At 43.6% G+C, this 23,508-nt stretch overlaps 4 protein-coding genes across 7 annotated transcripts; 3 read left to right on the plus strand and 1 right to left on the minus strand.

Moving 5' to 3' along the window:
* The first annotated feature begins 1,367 nt into the window (after nucleotides 1-1,367).
* Nucleotides 1,368-2,674, plus strand: LOC9266763 (small RNA-binding protein 11, chloroplastic). 2 transcript variants are annotated; one of them, XM_015778682.3, is made up of 5 exons: nucleotides 1,368-1,557; nucleotides 1,646-1,708; nucleotides 1,792-1,860; nucleotides 1,963-2,069; nucleotides 2,292-2,674. In XM_015778682.3, exons 1-5 carry the CDS (start codon nucleotides 1,431-1,433, stop codon nucleotides 2,400-2,402), a joined length of 477 nt encoding a protein of 158 aa, XP_015634168.1. In that variant the 5' UTR covers nucleotides 1,368-1,430; the 3' UTR covers nucleotides 2,403-2,674. The 2 variants fall into 2 exon arrangements, with proteins under 2 accessions (XP_015634168.1, XP_015634169.1); XM_015778683.3 differs by lacking the exon at nucleotides 1,646-1,708.
* Nucleotides 2,675-3,081: 407 nt separating this feature from the next.
* On the minus strand, nucleotides 3,082-4,297 carry LOC4335798 (probable F-box protein At2g36090). Its single transcript, XM_015778681.3, has one exon. It carries the CDS (start codon nucleotides 4,253-4,255, stop codon nucleotides 3,320-3,322), a length of 936 nt encoding a protein of 311 aa, XP_015634167.1. The 5' UTR covers nucleotides 4,256-4,297; the 3' UTR covers nucleotides 3,082-3,319.
* An 8,389-nt stretch (nucleotides 4,298-12,686) lies between these two features.
* Nucleotides 12,687-14,242, plus strand: LOC4335799 (photosystem I subunit O). The gene is made up of 4 exons (XM_015778435.3): nucleotides 12,687-13,400; nucleotides 13,488-13,572; nucleotides 13,681-13,860; nucleotides 13,977-14,242. Exons 1-4 carry the CDS (start codon nucleotides 13,334-13,336, stop codon nucleotides 14,071-14,073), a joined length of 429 nt encoding a protein of 142 aa, XP_015633921.1. The 5' UTR covers nucleotides 12,687-13,333; the 3' UTR covers nucleotides 14,074-14,242.
* A 2,269-nt stretch (nucleotides 14,243-16,511) lies between these two features.
* Nucleotides 16,512-22,106, plus strand: LOC4335800 (putative pentatricopeptide repeat-containing protein At5g37570). 3 transcript variants are annotated; one of them, XM_015778509.3, is made up of 5 exons: nucleotides 16,512-18,681; nucleotides 18,800-18,915; nucleotides 19,002-19,156; nucleotides 20,907-21,007; nucleotides 21,709-22,106. In XM_015778509.3, exon 1 carries the CDS (start codon nucleotides 16,632-16,634, stop codon nucleotides 18,267-18,269), a length of 1,638 nt encoding a protein of 545 aa, XP_015633995.1. In that variant the 5' UTR covers nucleotides 16,512-16,631; the 3' UTR covers nucleotides 18,270-18,681; nucleotides 18,800-18,915; nucleotides 19,002-19,156; nucleotides 20,907-21,007; nucleotides 21,709-22,106. The 3 variants fall into 3 exon arrangements, with proteins under 3 accessions (XP_015633995.1, XP_015633996.1, XP_015633998.1); XM_015778510.3 differs by having other exon boundaries at nucleotides 18,845-18,915; XM_015778512.3 differs by having other exon boundaries at nucleotides 18,851-18,915.
* Nucleotides 22,107-23,508: the final 1,402 nt, after the last annotated feature.

A 23,508-nucleotide genomic window follows, 5' to 3' on the forward strand; every position in this document is an offset into this window, starting at 1 on the left:
GCATCGATACCTCAAATCAAACGCATCACTAGGCGGTCATGTCAGCCTGCAGGGGATTCCCTGGTCGGATTGAGGCGTGGCGAGGACGGCGCTAGAGGTGGCTGCCGGCGAAGCGCTCCTAATTGAACCTAGAGCAGCACTGCTAGCTACTAAGCTTCGTAGCAAGTTGGATTATAGGCTTAAACAAACAATCGGCAGCAAAAAAACTCCGATCGGGTCAATCGGCGCCACTGTTAAACCCTACCTATTGACTATTCCCGCCGAAGGCACCGGGGTGGGGGGGAGGAGCATGCGAAGGCCATGACGAGATAGATACTTACAAAGGGACGGTGCACCAGGTCACCAACCAATTCTGTCGACGGAGTCGGGGGCGATCGCCGCGGCGGCGGCGAGTTGGGGAGGAGAGGCGGCCATGGAGCTTCGCGTGGTGAGTTGGGTGACTGGTGGTACCAAGAAAAAACGTGCAATAAAAACCACCAATTAATTGAAAACCCATGAAAACTATATCTAAATTTCTCTAAGTTCATGAAAAAAAAATGCAGAGATGGTTATAGTTTTGAAATTATTTTACACAAAATCTTAAATCCGATCTCCAAGAGGAAAAAAAGGGACAAATTCCATGTGAATATTACCCTGATACTATTCATCCTTTTTTTTACACTCAAACGAAGTTAAATTTAGACTTGATATTTAGACATAATGTATTTTATGACTATACCTATATCTAATATTTTTTTAAAAAACTTTTATGTTTGATTTTCATAGGTTTTATTTGATGGTTTTTACTTAATATGACTCAAGTATGAATTATTTACCAGTAGAACTACGTAGATTGGGGTAATATGTTGTTTTTCAAGGGGCGAAAACGACTCAGAAATGGATGGAAACCACCTTTACCGCTTTCGTTTTCAAATCTTTTTAAGAATCACAATAAAAAAAATCCTGAATTCAAAAATGGAATCGAATATTATCGGATACGGAAACAGAGCTAATACAAAATGACGCGGATATGGGAACGGAAATATATCGGAATATAAAAATCCCTCTAAGTGAGCTTCCAAGTGTTTTTTTTTCTAAAACAATAGATAAAATCCAAAATTTTAGCAACTAACATCCCAGATCACTTCGTCACAAAACCGAGTAAAGTTTGTACTTACTGCCACAAAGTGAGGTGCATATCTTGATCTCTCATTGTGGCAATCACAATAGGAAGTGCAGAATAATGCATCACATAACACAATCACTCACAGAGTGAAAGTCACATTTAAATTGTAGTATGTCTTCTGCTCAGGTCCAAATCCCCCAAAACCACGAATTCCGCGTGGACCGCGTCGAGGAAAAAACCGAACTTTCCTAGTGTCCCCTCCACACTCTCATCGCGTGCTTCCTGCGCTCACTCTCTTCTGGAAGAGCTTATTCCCGGCGCGACCATGGCGATGGCGGCGCTGCGTGAGGCCTCCCGCCGTCTGGTCTCCAGGAGGGAGTCCCCGGCGGCCTACGCGCGCCCCTTCCTCCTCACGCACTCCCGGGGCATCACCTACAGGCTCTTCATCGGAGGTAAACCTCACCCCCCGTCTCCGTCTCCTCCCGTTTCCTGACTCGCGCATGCCGCTTGTGTAACATCTCCACCATGGCGTCATCACAGCGCTGCAGATCTTTGCTCGCTCGCCGTCTCTCGTGCGTGCAGATCTGTGTGATTGGCGGCTCGGCAAGTCGGCAAGCCTGTGCATGCATAGTGTTCGACGAAATGCCCGAGAGACGCATTCACCCTGAGTTTCTATCCTTTTACAGGGCTGTCCCAATTCGCGACCGAGGATAGCCTGGCAGAAGCTTTCTCTCAGTATGGCCAGGTACTAGAAGGTACATTTACTTGTAACTTACCAGAGCCGAGCCTAGAGCACACTTTGGTTTATACTTCTTGTCATTACTAGTAAGTTGGAAACTGTTCTTGTTCAAATGCAGCAACAATTGTCACCGATAAGATGACCAACAGACCAAAAGGATTCGGCTTTGTGAAATTTGCCTCCGAAGAAGCCGCCAATAAAGCAAAGGAAGAGATGAACGGCAAGGCAAGCTTTTTGAAACAGTGTATTTTTAGTTCAGCCTAGGCCTTGTTTGGAATGTTGGATTACCACATGAACTTCACAGGAAACCCCAAAATCCAGTTTAAGGGTTGGTTGTTTCTTTCCTAGCAAGTTCATGTAGAATATCAGTCTTGCAAACAAGGCCTTAGAAGTTAGAAGCACACTCTGTTTTTCCTACTTGATTTGATTAACGCAAACTTGCAACAGGTATTGAACGGCCGAGTTATCTATGTCGACATTGCGAAGGCCAAAATGAATCGTACTACAGATTCCAGTCCAAGAGCGACAGGTCCTCCTAAGCCACCTGACCGCTGTTGATAGCATGCGTGTCATCTTCATACTTTCCTTTTTATCTGCTGCACGAGTAGTCTATTGTTAGATTGGGAGTACCTAAAACCATAGAGAGTAATATGAACGATATTACAAAGCTTAGAATGTTGAATGTCCAGTTTTAAAGTTCAGGTGCTAATGGATTTTCATCCAAAGTTTATGGGGAGGTTATTGGGACTTCTTCCTATTATTATTGAGAAGTTCATGCGTAATAATACTGGATTTCCAGTTTTGCAATAAAAGAAGATGTGCCCGATCAACAGCTCAGATTATGATATAACATCACATGCTCTTGCCGATCAAATACTGTGCCCTTTCCTTCTTTGTCATGGACAGTATCTATAATGCTGTCGCCATGAAATGATCTGAAAAGTGCTGTTCATATAGTTGCATATGCTCTTGATGAAGCTGTGGTAGAACAGTGTCCTTCCTCCATGTCTGTCCAGTGTTCTGTATGGAACTAATAATGAATTGGTGTTTTCAAGTACTCCTAACTTAAACTTCATTTGATTTCCCTAAAACTGTGGAACAGTACCTTGATTATACGGAAAACATGAATTGTAATGCGATGGACAGACGGCACATTTTTTTCTGCATTCTTGTATTATTTGAAGGGAAAACATTACTCTTTCTTTTTCAAATTGAAACGTAAAAAAGCACTACTACATGAGATTGGAACATGCGAACAATGTCAATTCTACTAGGCTTAATGTCACATCCTAGGATCAGCTCAGGTGTTTTATCTCCTATTTTAAATGGATGATAAGCACCTGGCCAATTTTTATAGTTTAAGAATAATGTAACTACGGTGGAAGAAAAATACACGCGAGTTCTCTGCTCGATTTGTACACTGATGAAGAGAAGGCCACATTTTGTCCTCTCTTTTTCCTAACCGCAGCCGCCGATCACCGGAGCACCACGGCGGCGACGAAGCTCAGCACGGCCATGGCGCTGGCGGCGGAGCAGCACAGGTCGATGAGCGCCTCGCGTCGCGCCTTGCTCTCCTTCCTCCCCTTCCTGCTCTTCACGAACTCGTCATACCTCCTCTTCGCCTCGTCCCGTTCTCTCCCCCCGCCTATCCTCTGTTCCTCCATTGCCGCAGCGAGGAGGCGGAGGCTTCGCTCGCCGCTCGCCGCGGCGCCGTCGGCGTCCTGCACGGCGAGGCTGACCTCGCTGATGTTGCCGGCCCCCTCGGAGCAGGTCACGGTGGTCTCGAACTTGCACCCGCCCAGCACCACCGCGAACCTCACCAGCGTCTCGCCGGTGTACCAGTGCCGGTCCACCGCCACGGCGCGCCGGCTGGACACGTTCACCGCTCGGCCGCGGGCAGGGTCGACGACCACCCAGCTCAGCTCCAGCTCCGCCGGAGACAGCGCCGCCTCCGCCGCCGGCTTCTTGCACTCCACGGCCTCCACCCGGAACGGCGAGCCGAGGAACCACGGCGACGACGCGGGCGTCTCCACGACACGGGAGAGCAGGGGCGCCCCCCTGTAGTAGACGTCCACCGCCGAGACGAGCTCCGACGGGAGGGGACCTCCGCCGCCGCCGCCGAGCTCCCCGGCGTCCGGGCGCGGGAACGGGAACGCGTCGGCGAAGAGCCGGCGCGGCGGGACCACGGACAGCAGCCGCGGGTGCCCCGCCATGGACGGCCACTCCGCGAGGCAGAGCGCGCGCCACGTCTCCGGGTCCGCGGCGAGCGCCCGGAGCCCCGCCGTGGCGCAGCTCGCCGCCGCCAGCGACCGCCCGTCCAGCCGCCGCAGCGCGCGCGCCAGCACGTCGGCGTGCAGGTCCTCTATCGTAGTAGTCGCCACCATTTTCTCTTCTTCTCTCCCTGGCGCCATCACCCTCTCTCTCCTCTTTTGTACGATGAACCGGTGATAACTACTGCGCCTCCGCCGTGGTCCGGCTTTTATATAGCACTCCTCCTTGTGTGCCCTACTAGTAGTAAGCGCGGTGAACTCTGGTCAAAACCACAGCCGTCCTGGCTGCGACGTGGTCCAGTACCTGTACAGTGCGTTGGTGTGTTTCACAATTTTCTTTCGTTTTAACCCGCATGCCGGTGTGGCCGTGTGGGCGCGGCTTGCAGTGCAGGGCGCCGGCGTGGCAGCCGACGAGAAGGGGTCGGTGGCGCGTGCCAGGGCCGCGCTGGCGCCCGTGGTACGGCGCGACGCGGCTCGCCTCGGCGTATCATCTCAGGCCGCGAACGCGTGGCGCGCCGTGTCTCCTCCGTGCCACGCCGCGGCGCGTCTACCTGACTCTTGAGTCGGTACGCGTCGTGCGATCGGCTGGTTGGTCGGGCGCAACCGCAAACGCAAGCGAGACGTGCCGTTCGTTGCACTTGACGTGACAGAGAACCAAAAGAAAAACAGGTTTTGTTTCCCTGTGCCTTTCACGGCGACCGGTTTTTCTGGCTTGATGGCAAAGCAAATCTGTTGTGCACCGGTGTACCGTGTGTCCGTGTATCTGATTCTTAATTGCGTTTAGAAGGATATCGTTTTCCTCGCGGGGGGGAGAAGGCCGTCGAACGATCGGCACGGCATCTGCATACCGCTGAGATGCTGACGATGGGGGCGGCTCACCGGCATTAATGTCCTGGGAGAGTGAGATCGAGGGCTACTGGACGTGTTACGTGTACGACGGCTTGGCCTGCGTACGTACAGCTACCGTGTGCTGCTGCGCTGTTGCTCTTGCAGATTTCTCGTCAAGAAAGGCGCATTGATACAGGGATATGTACGTCCGTGTGTGTCGTTCCTATCCTCTCGCGGTGACACGATAAGCCTCTCCTAATAATTCTTTTTAGCACACGAGCTTTCTCCTGATCTTGCGATTTTCTGCATGATCTCTCGTTCGGTGTTCGGTGAAGCAATCAAAATGAGAAACAAATGTGGTAACTTTCTGCTTACTACTCTATCCATCTCATAATATAAGAAATTTTAGAGTTATGCACAGTTATTAAGATGGAGGTAGATGGAAAAAGTGAATGATGGAGGTTTGTGATTGGTTGGAAAGAGAATGCTGGTGAAGAAGTTGTTATATTTTAGAACAAATTCAAAGAGAAGTTATTGTATTTTGAGACGGAATGAGTAGTTTAGATGCACAGCAATGCTACGCTGTTGTTCTGTGATTGTGCTTCAGCTGGGGAAAGCAGAGCAATAGTATTCAGAGTTTAGAACTGTTTATATGCATAATGCAATTTTCTCGCGCTCCATTTTTGAAGTTCCTCAGCTTTCAAAGCCTGGGCGATCAGTCTGAGCATGTCGGTAGAGTCGCGGTCATGATTGCCAGAGCAATTAAACTGAAGATTAAATAAAGTCATATTGGAGTAGATTCAGATTGGCCCCGCAATAAGATAATCATATATATCCTTTGATTTCTTTTCTCATAATGGTTTCTGAAGCCTTGGCTCGGCCGGCCGTCATGGGTTGCCTGAACTAGCATCAGGGTTTCGGGGCCCAAATCCTCATATGGTCATATATAACTGCATGACGTTGCAATATGTATGGCAAGGATCTATTTTACATGGGTAAATTTGTTTATTACCGCTGTAAAAATCACGAGCTAAAAAATACATGCTACTCCCTTTATCCCATAATATAAGACGCGGTCAAAATTGACACGGTCTCCAAAACTAATCTTTAACCTATAATTTTCCATGTACTATAAGGTTCCTAGCCACAAAACTATAACCATATGAAAGTAAATTTAAATATCAATCTGATATAATTTTTAACAAATAAAATTTATTTTATACTCCATTCGTCCCTAAATATTTGATGTCGTTGACTTTTTTAAACATGTTTGACTGTTCGTCTTATTCAAAAACTTTTCTGAAATATGTAAAACTATATGTATACATAAAAGTATATTTAACAATGAATCAAATGATAGGAAAAGAATTAATAATTACTTAAAATTTTTAAATAAGACGAATGACCAACCATGTTTAAAAAAACCAATGACGTCAAACATTTAGAGATGAAGGGAGTATTATACTAAGTGTTAGTGAAATATTTTAAATGCTAAATCTTTAAATACGTGTGCGTCTTATATTATAGGATGGAGGGAGTACGTCATTAGTATGTAGATCCAGAGATCCAGCCTTTATATGTCATTATCATGTTACGATGTTATGTTACAACTCGAGTATCTTTAAGATGGTACTAAGTTATCCGATTTTACATTAGTATAATGTTTTGAGTTACCATGTTTTTAAGAGAAAAGATAGTTTTACCAAAGATTTGGATGCTACTATGGTATTACTTCCTTCATCTCAGAATAAGTTTGTTTTCCATCTATTTGTCTTACAGAGACGCCATCTTTTTCAGCGATCATTGCATTAGAGTATTGGGAGACAAACGTATTGAGATTTGCTAAAGTGGAGAATAATTATATTGGAGTTTGCTAAAGTAAGAACATTCTTTTTTTTTCCTTTGTATTGGCATGGGTAGAAATGGGCTAAAAATGAAGTCTTAGTGATGGAGATAGTACACGGGAACTGTCTAAAGATTTCAGATTGCAGATTTCAGGCTTCAGGCTTCTTTTGTTTGAGACCAAAATTAACCAATCAAAAAATAAATGTTGATATTGCCAAATTATTTGGCTTAGGGCTTGTTCACTTTATAGTCACTTTTAACCTTACCAAAATTTGGTTATACTAAATTTTAACACATTTTTACATTACCAAATTTTTAGTGCTAGATATGTTTTGTTTGAAGCCTTATCAAGTTTTGATGGAATTTTTACGAGTGGAAACTTATAAAACTACGGGCCTGTTAACTTTGGGCCTGTTCACTTTGGCATTGCCAAAATTTTGGTAGGATTTCTTATATAGTTACCAAAATTTGACAGTAAACTAAATGTAGCCACTTTTTTTGGCAACTTTACCAAAATTTGGTAAGGTTGAAAATGGCATCAAAGTGAATAGACCCTTTGATGCCGAAAAAAAACCTTACCAAATTTTGGCAATGTTGTCAAAATTTTGACAACTTGCCAAAATTTTGGTAGGATTTCTTATATAGTTACTAAAATTTAGCAGCAAACTAAATGTAGCCACTTTTTTGTTAACTTTACCAAAATTTGGTAAAGTTGAAAATAGCATCAAAGTGAACAGGCCCTACCAAAGGTTGGTAGGGTAACATTAATAAGAATATGTATAATTTGTTGCCTTACAAAAATTTGATAATACCAAAATTAGTAGGGTTAAAAGTGACACAAAAGTAAACAAGCCCTTACCAATCAAAAGCCTAGTCAATTTTCCCCAAAAAATTAGTAATTACCATTGTAAAAAAGAAAAATGGTAAGATCACAAATGGTAAAGAACCATATAAGCCCTAATTAGAGCTAAAGAATGCAGCTCAGGAACATGTGGCAGTGATCTCGGCACAAGGCATGTTTCGGAGTAAAAACAGATTCTTCAAAAAAATAACTTCATACAGACAGAAATTCAACATTTTCAGTCTAAAAAATAAGAAGATATTTGGAGGGAGAAATGTCCCTTCAAACATTTTTTTAAGAAAAAATTATGAGCATGTTAGGATCAAACACAAAATCTTGGAGTTGAAATTACATACCCCTTACCGCTCCACTGCACTGTCAAGTGCATCTCAGCATTTTAGTCTCACAGAGAACCTTCTGTTGTGTTCTAGACTGAGATAATTATTTTGGTTAATCCAATTAATCATTATCTCGAGTTACAACATTTTTTCTCTCTAGAGAAACATCTCCATTTTCTCATCGTCTCCCGGTTTAACTGCATTATTATATACTTCCTCCGTTTCTTAATGTAAATCATTCTACCATTTCACATTTATATTGATGTTAATGAATCTAGACATATATATCTATCTAGATTTATTAACATCAATATAAATATGAAAAATGTTAAAATGACTTACCCTATAAAATGGAGGGTGTAAAACGGAGAGAGAAGCTGTTTTCTGCGCAGCTTGTTTATGACTCGCGCATATTCCTTGTGGACAATTAGTCATTGAACTAGGACAAGTCTAGAAGTGGAATCGTGGAAAGCTTCGATTAGGTAAAGAAAATGAATGTAGGAACTTCATCTGGACCAAATGCCACATTTGACATCCAAGTTAAGATTCCCCATGTTGTCTCATGCGCGCTCGCAAGCCTCTCCTTTGCATGTCGCCGTGTCTTCAGCGGTCAAGCCGCCTTCATCGATCCTCTATTTGCACGTTGTGCAGTACTGAATTATACTATAATTCTGATTCAGTACAGGTGAAGAGTTTTTTTAAAAAAAAACTGAAAACAGCACTAGAGTGTCTTTTCATTGAATAGGGCGTACAGGTGAAGAGTTAGAAGAGTGCTTTGGCAGCACCTCCAGCCTCAAGCTTGTGATCCCGTATTCTGAGTTAATTCCATGACCTAAACTCAAACCATTCGGCTCTTCCTCTTGTGTAGTATATATCTGTTGACCTGCTGCTGTCCTGGAAGGTTTGCTTGCTTTTGTCACCATCTTTTCGTTTCTAGCGGTATTGCATCGATTGATCCATCTAATCCAGCATGTTACCCAGGGAAAAACTTGGCTCGAATCAGCGGCCGCGCGTGCGTACGTGCTCTTTGGTGCGATCGGATCTGATAAGAGTCCTGGACTCTGGACGTGTCTTGTTAGGAAGGAATCCCGTCGACGAAGGCTGTTTGGTCGGCGTCGCTCTCGATCTCACGGGCTCACTGTACGTAGTACGATGCAGAGCAGTTCATCTCATGGCTTCGTTTGACTGACAACGGGCGATGATCGGTTATCCTGTAAGACACTCTCCGCCAGAAGCTGTGTACGGGATGGGAAAACTGAACTGATCGCTGATGTATCAGGATCAGTCGATCAGAAGTTCAGGACAGATCGGACGCCGCGATCGGTGGCGCGTGGAATCGACGGAGAAAATTTTGGTTGGATGTCGGTACGCCCCAAAGTTCCAGTTAAACACTTCCACACCCTCTTGCTCTGTGGCTCCGTGCTTCAGCGACCTTCCCATGGTACGACGGCCAATGAACCGAGCTACTCGTCTACTCCTTTGCTAGAATGCTAGCTTCTTTCCCCGCTTCAAAATAAACCAATATAAATAATAATAGGATATAACCTAGGATAATAATCTGGATATCGTTATCTTAGATCCTCTAGATTGTTTTTTATTATACATTCTAAAATATACTTCCTCGATCCCAAAATAAGCGCATCAATTTTTGTGTCCAACTTTAATCGTCCGTCTTATTTAATTTTTTTTATGATTAGTATTTCTATTGTTGTTAAATTATAAAACATGAGTAATACTTTATGCGTGAATTATGTTTTTAGTTTTTTTAAAAAAAATTAAATAAGACAACGATTAAAATTAGACACAGAAATTCATAGTTGCGCTTATTTTGGAACTGAGGGAGTAGCAATTTTGCACACGATTGGACACATTCAAATACCATGAATATGGATAAGGATGTATCCTAAGCCGAGTTTAGTTCCAAACTTTTTTTTCAAACTTCCAACTTTATCATCACATCAAAACTTTCTTACACACAAACTTTCAACTTTTCCGTCGCATCGTTCTAATTTTAACCAAACTTTCAATTTTAGCGTAAACTAAACACACCCCTAGTATCATGAATTAGATAGATATCTATTCATATTCAGATTTATAGTATTATAATAAGACCAATTCAGTACTAAGTTGCTTTTTTTAAGATGGAGTGAGTATCTCATTAGTCGCTTGACGCATAGTTATAAATGAACAGTTGGTGTACTTAATGCGAAATTTGTTAGGAAGCAAGTGCAAGCTGATTGCAATCAGGGAGCAAAGACATCGCGATGAACCATTCAGTAATACTCCGTCCGTCTCATCATAATATAGTGATTTAAGATAAGATGTGATATTTTATACTACAATAAATTTTGTCTTAGGTTGCTATATACTATATCCATCTCAAAATATGTACATCCGTGGATATCTGTGTCCAACGTTTGACCATTCGTCTTATTTAGAAAAATAAAAAAAATTAGTCACACATAAAGTACTATTCATGTATTATCATCTAATAACAATAAAAATACTAATCATAAAAAATATTAAATAAAACAAATAGTCAAACATTGAATGAACAATGCAAAACATTATTTATTTTGGGACGGAGGGAGTATATTATGAAAAGTAACCACGCTAGTGTGTATGGTAGCCGCGGAATGGGCTGGCCTTCGGGAGTTCGGGATCTTTACGGATTGGAATAAGTGCACTTTAGGTCTCTCTATTCGTCGCTCAGTCCGATTTTCGTCCCTGAACTGTAAAACCGGGTACAACCCATCCCCCAACTTACGAAAACCGGACAAACGAGGTCCCTCGGCAGTATGGAGGGCAGTTTTGGCCGACGTGGCGTCTATGTGGCTAATTTGACTTGATCTTCATCTGACGTGATATTGACATGGCGCTGACGTGGCAATTCGATCCAGAAAAATATTAAACCCCGTGGCACCCACATGTCAGTTTGACACACAAATTAATAAAAAATAGTGGGGCCCACGTGAGCCCCACATATCATTCTCACCCTTCTCTTCTTCCTCCTCCCTCCCTCTCCCTCTCCCTCTCCCTCCCCTCTCGTGGAGGAGTTCAGGGCCGCGCATGTGGGCGCGGTGCCGGGAGCTGCACGACCGAGTCGTGGCGTCCGCGTCCCCTTCCCTGCTGCGGCAGCCCGCGCTGCGGTCCCTCCTCTGCCTCGTTGCCGTCGAGCTGCAGCTCCTCAAACTCCTAAACGACACCACTAATCAATGGATAGCTAGCTAGAGGAAGAGCTCAACTGCATGTCTGCCACTCTGCATGCTTATGGTTCATGGTGTTTATGGTTGGGGGTTGAAGCCAGCTTGAACACATGTGTAGTACTTCGGTCAACTACATTGGTAGAGAGTATAATTGGACTGAGCTGCGTTGGATGGATGTGAAGAAGAGCGAGACGGCACGAGGCAAGTAGCAGGTGATGAGGCTGCAAAATGAGAAGGAACATGAGCAAGTGACGACGACACAGTCGTGCAGCTTCCGGCACCTCGCCCGCGTGAGCTCCAGTTCGTCGGAGTCGGGCGGCGCCGTGGCCCCGAACTCCTCCACGAGCCCCCGCGCGGGGTCCGCGCCGCTGCCGTGGAGGAGGAGGAGGAGGAGGAGACCACGGCGGCCGGCTGTGCCAGTGGGAGAGGGGGAAGAGGAGGCCGGCGAGCAGGTTGCCGCCGAGTTGCAGCCGCACACGGGCGGGAACTTAGCGCCGCACCCCGCCAACGACGAGGTTCCCGCCGTTCGCTTGGCTCCACCGCCCCGCCGGCTTCGGGCGCCGCCACTGCGCCCGCGCGTCCGCCCGCCGCTGCCCCACTCCGCCCCGTCGGCTTTGCGCCGCCGTCCGCCTGCCGCCGCCCCCCACTCCGCTCCGTCGTTGTCCCCGGCGCCGCTGCTATGTGGGGTGAGATGGGGAGAAAGAAGAGGTGGGGTGAGAATGACATGTGGGGCCCAGTGGCCCACGTGGGCTCCACCATTTTTTATTAATTTGTGTGTGAAACTGACATGTGGGTCCCATAGTGTTTAATATTTTTCCAGATCGAATTGCCACGTCAGATGAAGACTGAGTCAAATTAGCCACATAGGCGTCACGTCGGCCAAAACCGCTCTCCATACCGCCGAGGGATCTCATTTGTCCGGTTTTTGAAAGTTGGGGGACGGGTCGTACCCGGTTTTGTGGTTCAGGACAAAAATCGGACTGAGCGACAAATAGGGGACCTGAAGTGAACTTATTCCTTACGGATTTGCGTCTCCCGCCCGCTGGGTTAAGAACTTACGACGAGCCGCTGTTTCTGATCGTGTGCAACGGTGAATTGGTAAAGTCTGCTGTCTGCAGCGAAGCCCGGTATCATGCCTTGTGAGGTGAACGAACTAGGCGGGCCGGTGGCTCATCACATCCACACAAGTTATCTACCTGTTCACCACTTTACCTCGTTAAACAGCTCCAGTTCACCAATTGCATAGTCTAGAGTCTAGACCTCGATCACATTCCAAGGTAGTAGCACGAAAACAGAGTACCTGATCTGGAAAAACATAGTGCCGGCCATCGCCTACCAAAGTATGATTTGCGGGTACACTACTACGTGCAGTTAAACTTGTCGAAACAAAGATTTCGGTAATACGAAAAAGGGTGGCTATCAAGCTAGAAAAGTGGATGGGTTTAGAGACACAGGTTCAGGCCATCTCAATGAGAAGTAATACCCTACTCCTGTCCGGGGATTAATCCACCGAGTATATTATTGATCGTATGATCTGGGAGAAAAGTTATGTCCCAAGAGATACTCGGACCCCTCTTTATATAGGGAGAGGAGTCCGTATTACAAGGTATAGCCTATATTCCTAACGGAATAGGCAAATAAAGATAAAATACAGTCGTAACCGACTAGAATCCCGAGTATTTCCTTGATATACAAGTTAAGGAATGTAACCCGAGTCCCTTAAAGATATTCTACCTATATATGGCATTCCATATCCAGTCGGATATACATGCCGTGTAAATATGGGGTATCCATAATCTCCACAAAACTGCCATAGTCTTCTACTGACGAAATTAAGTTTGCCTCGGTAGGAACTACTAGCTGAGTACTCAGCATACTGGACGGCAGAAACAGCCGTGGCACTGGCCTTATCCACTCATATCCAAGTGGAGTCTCCCAATAGGCCGCTGCACGGGCGACGAATCTATTTCATCCGCTGCAAGTGATCCACATCACGCGAGCCCCCACAACGATCCGCGCCCGCTCATCCCCTCCCGCCACGTCCGCAACCGCAGCCACCACCACAAAATAAGGCCTAACCTACGCTGCCACAAACCACGGAGACAACACACGCAGCTCGCCGACCAGAGACAGAGAGAGACCATCTGCTAGCTTAGCTGCCATGGCCGCCTCCACCGTCTCCGGCCTCGCCGGCGCCACCCTCGCCCGCCGGCCGGCCTTCTCCACCGGTGCGTGCGTCACAGTCACAATCATCTTCTCACGCGCTATAACCGTGTGTTTAATTTGATCTTGGAATGCTCGATTTTTTTGTGCAGGCTTCACGACGGGCGCCCGGGTGTCGGCGAGGAACCCGCTGCTGACGAGGAACCTGGAGAGGAACGGCAGGATCACCTGCATGACGTAAGTAGCAGTAGTAGGATCACCTGCAAGAAGAATTCTGAGAGCAGCAAGCGTACGTGGCGTGAGATTCTGACGGTGCGTACGTGGTGTTGTGTGTTGGGCCTGCAGGTTTCCGCAGGACTGGCTTAGGAGGGACCTGAACGTGATCGGGTTCGGGCTGATCGGGTGGATCGCGCCGTCGAGCGTCCCGGCGATCAACGGCAACAGCCTCACGGGGCTCTTCTTCTCCAGCATCGGCCAGGAGCTCTCCCACTTCCCCTCGCCGCCGGCGCTCGACTCGCCGTTCTGGTCAGTACCTCTATCTTCTTCAGGCACGCAGTATAGTACTCCTATATAATTAGTAGCAAAAGCGTTCAGTGGCTACGTGTCTAATTGTTCATGTGGGTTTTGTGATTAATTTGCAGGCTGTGGTTGGTGACGTGGCACCTTGGGCTGTTCCTGGCGCTCACCTTCGGCCAGATCGGGTTCAAGGGCAGGACCGAGGGCTACTTCGACAAGTGAATGAATCCACAGTGGCTTTTGGTTAGCTTGACTGTACGGACGGATGTGTGCGCTGCATATCCTTCCTTTTGTATAGGGCTCTGATTTGATCCTCTTGCGGATGTACGCTGTTGTAATTCTCCTCAACTCCTTAAAACTTTAAAGGACAAATATATGTGTTGTGGCTAAATCTTTTTCGCAATTAGACACAGACGCACGCACAAACGACACTGCATGTACAGTTGTACACAATTACACACTCGCACAGACCACCAAAATTACTGGACCACCAAAATTTTGTAGTATCACAAAACCAACCCATGTTTAACGGTATCGACCAATAAATACCATAATATCTGATATCATGTAGCAAATTTTGCCATTTAACAAATATTTAAGAACACAAAATTGATTGGTTTGTAATATAACCTTTCTCTTTACATAATTCATTGATTATACAATTGTCAAATATTTTAGAATTTGTTAAATAGCATTATTGAGGAGTAAGATCCTGGCTATAGTATTTGTGGATGTAGCGTATAAGATCGGTATAAGGATATGCACGTAGATGTCATAAGAAGAAATGCAATTAGATTTTTACAAGTTCGAACCCTCAATGTGAGTAATAGTTCTATTCATGTTTATATCTATTGACCGAAAGTATCACACTGAGTATGATGTCTGAGGTGGGATCTCTAATCTAGCATACTCAACTAACCTTGACTAAGAGCAGGTACAATAGCAGGCTATAAGCCAACTATAAACATATTTTAAAAAGATAAAGAAATAGAGAGAATAGCAGTGGGCTACAGATCTGTAGCCAGTTGCAGCACGGACTCCAAAACATAATGTGTGTATGATATATAGGATCAGATATTAATAGTATAGTAAGCAACTATTGTATGAATTGGTTATTACATTGGCTATAGATAATTTAGAGCTAGTAGTGGGCTATACTATTACAACTCTAAAGATGCGGCAACAATGCAATTGGCGGCTAGCTCTGGGCTTCCCCTAAATGGATTTGGCATGAAGGCTGTGGCTTGAGATTTGACGCCCTATTCTCCTAGGACGTGGTGTGTCTTTATACCGGAATACGACCCTGGTTCAAGTAGATCTTGATCCCAAGTAGGACACTAGATCTTGTCCATGAAGCCATAACGTCTATGACTTGAACTATGCAATCTTTCCTTGTGTGACGCGTATTCACTCCTAGTATACCCCTATTCATAGATATCTTTTTGTGTACAATTACTCCCTCCGTCTAAAAAAAAAGACAAACCCTGGTTTCCGTGTCTAATGTTTGACCGTTCATCTTATTTGAAAAAATTATGAAAAAAATTAAAAAGATAAGTCACGCATAAAATATTAATCATATTGTATCATCTAACTACAATGAAAATACTAATTATAAAAAAAATTCATATAAGATAGACAGTCAAACGTTGGCACGGGAACCCAGGTTTGCCTTTTTTTTTTGGGACGGAGGGAGTAGATAACTACATTCCCCGTAAAGTAAGTATGAGTGTATGGGATACCTCATATCTACTACTTCCTCCGTTTTATATTATAAGATTTTCTAGCATTTTCAAAAGACTGGACCGACATATCTTAAGATTGATGAAGTCAACACGAACATCTTGCTGTCGATAGGTATCTCGTCTACCACTGAAAGAATAATTAGCCATAATTACAAACACCTGTGATATACTCTCTTATTTCCTAAATATTTGACGCCGTTGACTTTTTAAAACATGTTTGACCGTTCATCTTATTCAAAAACTTTTATGAAATATGCAAAACTATATGTATATATAAAAGTATATTTAAGAATGAATCAAATGATAAGAAAATAATTAATAATTGCTTAAATTTTTTAATAAGAACGAACGGTCAAACATATTTAAAAAGGTCAACGACGTCAAATATTTAGGGACGGAGTGAGTAGGACTTAAGGTCTGTTCAGATTATAGCCAAAATAAACCTAGACATAGACTTATTCAAAAATTTTGGCAATATTGTCAAAATTTTGGCAGGATTTTTTATGTATTTACCAAATTTAACAACAAACTAAACATAGACATTTCTTTGGCAACTTTACTCAAAAATAGTATGGTTGAAAATGACATCAATCTGAATAGCCCTAAATCAGGCTGGCCTGGGTCAAATACAAGAAACATAACCGGTGAGCTATTCTTGAACGAACGTAATTCAGGATACAACATATTGTTTTGATTCTACATAATTTATAAGTTGAATTTCCAAAACTCAATCAAACCATCAATCTTCAAATATTTCAATTGGATATATGAAAACCATGTGTAGATTTTCTTTTAAAAAAATCGTAAACATGTACAAAAAAATTCTGAATTTTTACATTAGTTGCTCGTTTGCTACTGGGCTAGCTAGCAGTCTAGCACCACACCAACATGGCTAGGCCCAAGCCCAACTCGTGATCCAGTCATCCATAGTCGACTCGACTTTGGGTTCGAGCGATCGAAACTCGGTAACCCAGGCGAGGCGAATCCAAATGCGACCACCCGCTGGCCGGCCTCCCCGCTCGCCGCCGCCGCCGCCGCATGACCACCGCCGTCCTCCGGCCATCCCCACCGGTCGCCACCCTCCTCGGCCGCTGCCGCACCGCGCGCTGCCTCGCCCAGCTCCACGCCCGCATCGTCCGCCTCGGCCTCCACAACCACCACGCGCTCCTCGCCCGCTTCGCCGCCGCCTGCGACGCCCTCTCCTGCCCCTCCGTCGCCGCCTCCCTCCTCTCCGTCGCCGTCCCGGTACGCCTGCGGAACGCCGTGCTCGCCTCCCTCGCCCGCCACGCCCCGCTGCGGGACGCGCTCGCGCAGTTCAACCTCCTCCGCGGGGGCGCGTCCCGCCCGGACGCCTTCTCCTTCCCTCCCCTCCTCTGCGCCTGCGCGCGCGCCTCCTCCCTCCCCACCGGCGCTTCCTTGCACGCCGCGGCCATCCGCCTCGGAGTCGACGCCGACCTCTTCGTCCGCACGGCGCTCATCCAGTTCTATGGGAGGTGCGGCGCCGCTGCCGCCGCCCGGGCTCTGTTCGATTCACTGACAAACCCCAGCGAGGTCTCTTGGACGGCCATTGTCACTGCCTATGTCAACTCTGGTGATATTTTGACTGCCAGGGAGTTGTTCGACCAAATTCCACACCGAAATGTGGTGCATTGGAATGCCATGGTTGATGGGTATGTGAAGTGCGGTGACTTGGAGGGTGCAAGGAAGCTGTTTGATGAAATGCCTGAGAGAACTCCTGCAGCGTACACATCATTGATTGGCGGGTATTTAAATGCAGGGAACATGGGAGCTGCGAGAACATTGTTTGATAAGCTAGAGGACCGTGATTTGTTCGCATGGTCAACAATGATATCAGGGTGTGCACAGAACGGTTACCCTGGAGAGGCTTTGAGGATTTTTAACGAGTTCCAAAAGCAAGAAATATGTCCAGATGAGCTTGTTATTGTTGGTTTGATGTCAGCATGCTCCCAACTTGGTAACATCACATTGGCAAGATGGATTGAAGGTTACATCATGATTTATCCAATAGACATGAACAATGTCCATGTGATGGCGGGTCTCATTAACATGAATGCAAAGTGTGGCAACATGGAGAGAGCTACTCTTTTGTTTGAATCTATGTCAGTTCGAGATGTTTTTTCATATTGTTCAATGATGCAAGGTCATTGCCTCCATGGTTCAGCTAGCAAGGCTGTAGAGCTTTTTTCTCAGATGCTCTTGGAGGGCATCACCCCAGATAACGCCGCGTTCACAGTTGTTTTGACAGCTTGCAGTCATGCTGGCCTAGTTGAAGAAGGGAAAAGGTACTTTGATATGATGAAGAATGAGTATATGATTGTACCATCTGGTGACCACTATGCTTGCCTTGTCAGTCTTCTCGGACGTTTTGGGATGCTGAGAGATGCATATGAGCTTATCAAGTCAATGCCTGGAGAACCTCATCCAGGAGCATGGGGTGCATTGCTGGGGGGATGCAAGTTTCATTGTGACATTGAGCTTGGAAAAATTGCTGCAAAGAAGCTCTTTGAAATTGAACCGGAAAATGCTGGAAATTATGTCTCGTTGTCAAACATTTATGCTAACATTGACCGATGGGGAAATGTTTCTGAAACTAGAGCTGAGATGACAGGAAGAGGGATAACGAAAATTGCAGGCTGTACCTTGGTTTTGCAGTAGCATGGTTGAGATGAGTGAGGGATTTATTTTGCCATATGTTTACTGGCCCTACTGGAAAGTTCAGTGAACATCTTTCTGAATGAGAGGAAAAACCATGTGTGCTGTAATGCTGTGCATGTTGACTCATGATGGTTATGAGATCAATAGAAACCAAGAGTTTACACTCAACCTGAGAATGCCTACAATAAATCTGGCTTCATGACATAAATGATGTGCTTGTTAACAAGCTGTATGGGAGTTAATAAGAGGAACGGGACCATCTTAAGTAGACTGTTCTCTTCGGAGTGCTTTGAATTCTTTCTGCCGTTGATACCTTATGAGAACCAGAGGATTCCGTGACACTGGTTTGATACCATCCACTTCTGTTGCTGAGTCTCATCCACTTTTTCAATTGTTGATGAGACGACTCCCGGTGAGTGCTCGCTTGGTCATTCCTAATCTTCTTTACTACCTATCTTAGTTATTGTTCATCAATTCGAGCTTTTTTATAATGTGATTTCTACTGAACTACTACCCATCATGCAAACTAGGATGGTTACATGGGGGAAAAGGTTGCTGATTATTTGCCTTGGCAGGATCAGTATGTGATGTGGTATCCTGATATTGGTTGTCATTAATCAGAAAAAACAAGTATATAGCTCTTCAGGTATGTCCTTAGGATTCCTATTATATCTTGGTTTCCATGTGTGGCTTGAGCTTCAATGCCCTCACTAAGTATGTTCAAATACTCAGATAATTGTATCCAGAAGTTTCATTTTGAAACAAAGGCAGAAGCTCTGCCTTAATTCATTGATATAGAAGAGGCAAATAACAACTGTATATCCAGAAGTTGTGGAGTGCAAAATTTTGGAGTTTTGAGCATCGTGCCTCGGCTATACTTCCTGAAGGTGAGAACTACAGGGTTCAATTAGACTTGCTAACTGAAAGTAGCACATAGAATGTTTGCTTATATTGCCTTCATGCATGCAATAAGTGTGTTATTTGCAGGAAATGTGAAAAACCATGGATGTTATTTTGCATCAAACCAAACATACTACTGTGTGTCTCTACCTTACCAAATATTAGCAATGCCAAAATTTTGCATGACAAGAATTCGTTAGGGTTGATTTGGGCGATAAACCAAACAGCCTTATTGTCACATTTATGCTTTGAAAACCATTAGGTCATGTGATCACAGTAAGGATCAAGGTTTTAGTTGATTGAGTTTACGAAACATTACAAGAGCTCTTCTTTTCTTGGAATTACTTCAGTAATAACATAATTCATTTCAATTCCAATCATGTTTCAAAATTCTGTTGCACCTGCATACCCCTTTTGGTGTTGTTATCAGCCATTAATGATACCAATGACCTATCAACTCGAGGGCATATGCTCACAGAAATATAAACCTGGAAAAGTCAATTATGGCTTGATGAAGTCTAATGAGTAAGCTATGCTTACAGTAATATTTCAGGCAGTTTCCATTAAGGCCCACGTGTAGCGTGTCACCTCTGGGTTAAGAGGCGCGATGCTTTCAGATTCCTCCATTTGGAATTTGGTTTGCAAATGTGGTAACTGGTAAGGTAGTAACATGTGCTCCTATTAAATTGTGTCCCCTCATCCTAGTCTTAAACAAAAGTGATTAGACTTGTTGTTGAGTGGCGTCAAGTGGACCACCTTCTGCAGGCCTTGTTGCTGTTTCATCTGCATAGTGCCTGTCACCTGTGTGGCTGTGTGTGTTTTTGTGGCCCAGCGTCATATCACTGAGAAATGTTTGAGCTGAAAGTTTTCTGACTGTACAACGCTATGCTAAATATACACATGTATCAGACAATGAATTCGCTAACGATACTGCACGAAGTGTCTTCTATAAAATGCAATGTCGATGGTAGGCTGGTAGTTATCAGCTTGCAGTCTCGGACAGGCACTACCGCCACTATGTTGCACTATATCATCTTTCTTCCTGAATCTTCAAATCAAATATAGCCAGATTTATCTAAGATCTGTGCATGGTGATGTAGTGGGATCATTGGCAAGTCATGATGTTTAGTATTTTCTGATTATAAAAAGGATATCAGTACACCCATAGATACATGATAATACCTGTGCTCGAAGGTTTGGTGTTTGCATGTGCTCTCCTAGGTATATAGACCTCATCTAATCACCTAGCCTGTTGGAGAACCTCTACCATAGGTATTGCACGATCCTTATTATTTTGGTGTGTGAATCTATTAGGCTCCGTTTATGGCAGACAAACTTATCTTCATGTCGATTTAATTATTAATAACTTGCCCACGCATTCTGCTGCACCAGTGCTCTTCCAGGTCAATGAGCTTGTTATTAATGAAATCATGCGTTGATTCAAACATCTCCCTATAGCATTTGTATTAGTAGCACTAGGGAGTAACGACAGTTTGGGCAATATATAAACAATGCCATTAAATTCTCGGGCTATCTGGTTGGTCCATGTTAGATTCTTAGTGGGATGTGTGAATTGCAGCACTATGTCTCCGTGTGGGCATGCGCACGAGTGTATGTGCATGTCGTATCACATGTCTAACACCACGGTGCACGAACTGAATCCTGGAACGTTGTCCCGTTGAAGTTATCAGCAATTGGAGAGGGGAAGCTAATTTTGTCCTGCTTCTTCTTTGTCAGGGATAACAAAGAGGTTATTTGAGCAAGTACCCGCTGTGCTGCGAGTAAGATTCGAGTTATCAGCGGTTGTTTAGGTTGGATCTCAAAGAATCAACATACTGGTGAGTGTTCATACAAGTTCACCCTTCTGGTTGATTAAATCATATGACCAATTGTTTTGTGCTAGAGCAAACCAACATTGCTTTGCTTAATGTTTTCATCAAATGTCAACTTTTTTGCATTTGTATATTGCATGGATACTTCTCAGTATATCTTCTAAACTTTCAAACTCAGAAGATATTGCATAGAGATAAATAGTGAGTATATAAGATAAAGCTAGAATTGTACGAACAATTAAATGGAAATAAATAAGATTTAGACTTGTCCTTAGAGTTGACATTAGGTCTGGACTTTGTTGTCATGATAATTATGGTGGTATTATTAGATTTTAGTTTTTCTTTATTGAAGACATCTATGAAGCTAATGGTTGTATTTCAAACCATTTGGGTTAGTAGTTATGGTTTTTCTTACAATGTGTCAGCTTCTTGCAATAGTTTAGTCACAAGTTCGTACCATCATTAAAATGGAGTAATCCCTTCACTTAAGCGAAGATTAATGCGATGCCCTGCACTTTGAATCCACTATCTTTTAACCAAAGTTAAACAAATCCTATTGCTTAATGCATGGTTAGTTGCACACGCCCGTGCGTGTGAGCGGAGATTAGGTGTTTGACTCACTGCTGCAGCGTTAATGCGCAGGATCTTTTTAATTAGGATTAGAATATGATATTTGGCCTAAACTTATATAAAAGTGGGTGTTACAGGAGGCCGTGTGGCACTTAACCCCCACGGCGCTGTGTGGTTAAAATATTGAGGAGATGTTCCCTTCGTGGGCGGGATGATCTATTGTCTATTCTCTCGATGCAAGCAATGAAGGCATGGAAAAATAACTGCCGACGGCCAACTAGGATTGTGAAGATTTTTTTTCCTTTTTATTTAAGAACTGTGAAGATCTTTCATTCTGTGTTTTCTATCGTTCATAAAACCTGTAGGGTATGTGTCCGTTGGAAGTTGCGATCGTCTGTTTCAAATATTTGAACTTAGCTTAAATTTGAGGTGTAATTATCAATGAAACTTGTTCATGGATGTCTAGCTGTTGAAGTTTATTTGTATGAATGAAACCGCAGTTGAAATAAAACTTCCTTTTTTTTTTCAGGAAGTATCCTAACATCTCAAAATTCTGTCTACCCTTTGATTCTTGCATTTTGTCCATGTTTATCCATTGCACAACCTACAGAACAATGAAGTTGTTTACTAAAACTGCTGCTGGTGACATCATTTTCGAAAGCAGCTGTTCCTTATGGTGGATTTTACAAGTAATCCATCACAAATAAATGATTTGGAATAGACTCTGAAATGCGAATTTAACTACTGATTTCAACTATGATTGATATTGTGAAACATAACACCGTTATAGTATTATGAAAATGTATTTTAAGACAGATTTGAACATACCATTTTCATATATCCTTCTAAATTTATAATTATTTAAAAGAGAGTAGTGGTGGTGTTGGGTTTACCATAAGTCCATCACCAACTCCTAAAACTATGACATGTGAAACACATATGTCCATTCTCAAAACCAAATATAAGTAATGATAAGTCAATTGAGTCAGTTTAAAATTTTTTACAGCTATATAAAACATCTAATTTCATTCCAGAATTAAACTCTAAATTCAAAATAGCTTTCTTTTTTCAATGCGCCGATGTGATTTTCTATATTCTGTAACAACGCACTGGTATTTTGCTAGTATTCCTGCACATTAATTACACAAGTGTATATACTTTGACTATGGATGTTTAACCTCACCCATTTTCGACTGCGTCTCCACATGTAATATTTATAGACACTAGAATTTAAACCTAAGATAGATTCATATACCCAACCCGCTACTACAACCCACTACTACACCGCACCACATCCTCAACTGCACACTACTACACCGCACCACATCCTCAACTGCACATGTAATATACTGTACGCAGTGGTGGATCCAGAAAAAAAATAGTAGTAGGGTCTGAGCAAACTAGATAATGTTACAGTCCCCCCTCCTATCTATATATGGTAAAAAATTTTAGTGGGGTCTTCGTGGGGGCTCGAGACCCCGCCACCCCTATGCTGGATCCGCCCCTGACTGGACGATGTTGTCAAACGAATATTGTAAAGTGTACAAACTTACTTATCAAAAGTGTACTCCCTGTGTGTTTCTGAATATAACTATCTTTTAGAATTCAAATTTTGTGTACAAATATAAGCATTTCTTAGAGTCCTACTCTCACTACTCAGTCTAATATCTCCCAATTTTATCTTCAACCATCATCCCACTTCCAAGTTCCAACTATCCATTGCTTTATTTACAGACACTATAGTTTTTATCTCCAATCTTAATATGTACTTTCTCTGTCCCAAGATGTAGACTTTTCACATAACGTTTAACAAGTCATCTTATTAAAAAAAATATAAATATCATTTATTTTGTTGTGTGTTTTATCATAAAAGAAACTATAATATTAACTTATACATTTACATATTTATACTAAATTTTTAAATAAGGCAAATAACA

Source organism: Oryza sativa, chromosome 4 (genome assembly GCF_034140825.1).
Source record: "Oryza sativa Japonica Group chromosome 4, ASM3414082v1".
NCBI classification, from domain to species: domain Eukaryota; kingdom Viridiplantae; phylum Streptophyta; class Magnoliopsida; order Poales; family Poaceae; genus Oryza; species Oryza sativa.

What these genes read in the sequence shown, in the direction of transcription:
- LOC4335799 (XM_015778435.3), top strand. Translation starts at nt 13,334, where the DNA reads ATGGCCGCCTCCACCGTCTCCGGCCTCGCCGGCGCCACCCTCGCCCGC. An exon ending in CCGGCCGGCCTTCTCCACCG is followed by an intron (nt 13,401 to 13,487) that starts GTGCGTGCGTCA and finishes TTTTTTGTGCAG; the next exon opens with GCTTCACGACGGGCGCCCGG. An exon ending in GGCAGGATCACCTGCATGAC is followed by an intron (nt 13,573 to 13,680) that starts GTAAGTAGCAGT and finishes TTGGGCCTGCAG; the next exon opens with GTTTCCGCAGGACTGGCTTA.
- LOC9266763 (XM_015778682.3), top strand. Translation starts at nt 1,431, where the DNA reads ATGGCGATGGCGGCGCTGCGTGAGGCCTCCCGCCGTCTGGTCTCCAGG. An exon ending in CTACAGGCTCTTCATCGGAG is followed by an intron (nt 1,558 to 1,645) that starts GTAAACCTCACC and finishes GCGTCATCACAG; the next exon opens with CGCTGCAGATCTTTGCTCGC. An exon ending in TCTGTGTGATTGGCGGCTCG is followed by an intron (nt 1,709 to 1,791) that starts GCAAGTCGGCAA and finishes ATCCTTTTACAG; the next exon opens with GGCTGTCCCAATTCGCGACC.
- LOC4335798 (XM_015778681.3), bottom strand. Translation starts at nt 4,255, where the DNA reads ATGGCGCCAGGGAGAGAAGAAGAGAAAATGGTGGCGACTACTACGATA.
- LOC4335800 (XM_015778509.3), top strand. Translation starts at nt 16,632, where the DNA reads ATGACCACCGCCGTCCTCCGGCCATCCCCACCGGTCGCCACCCTCCTC.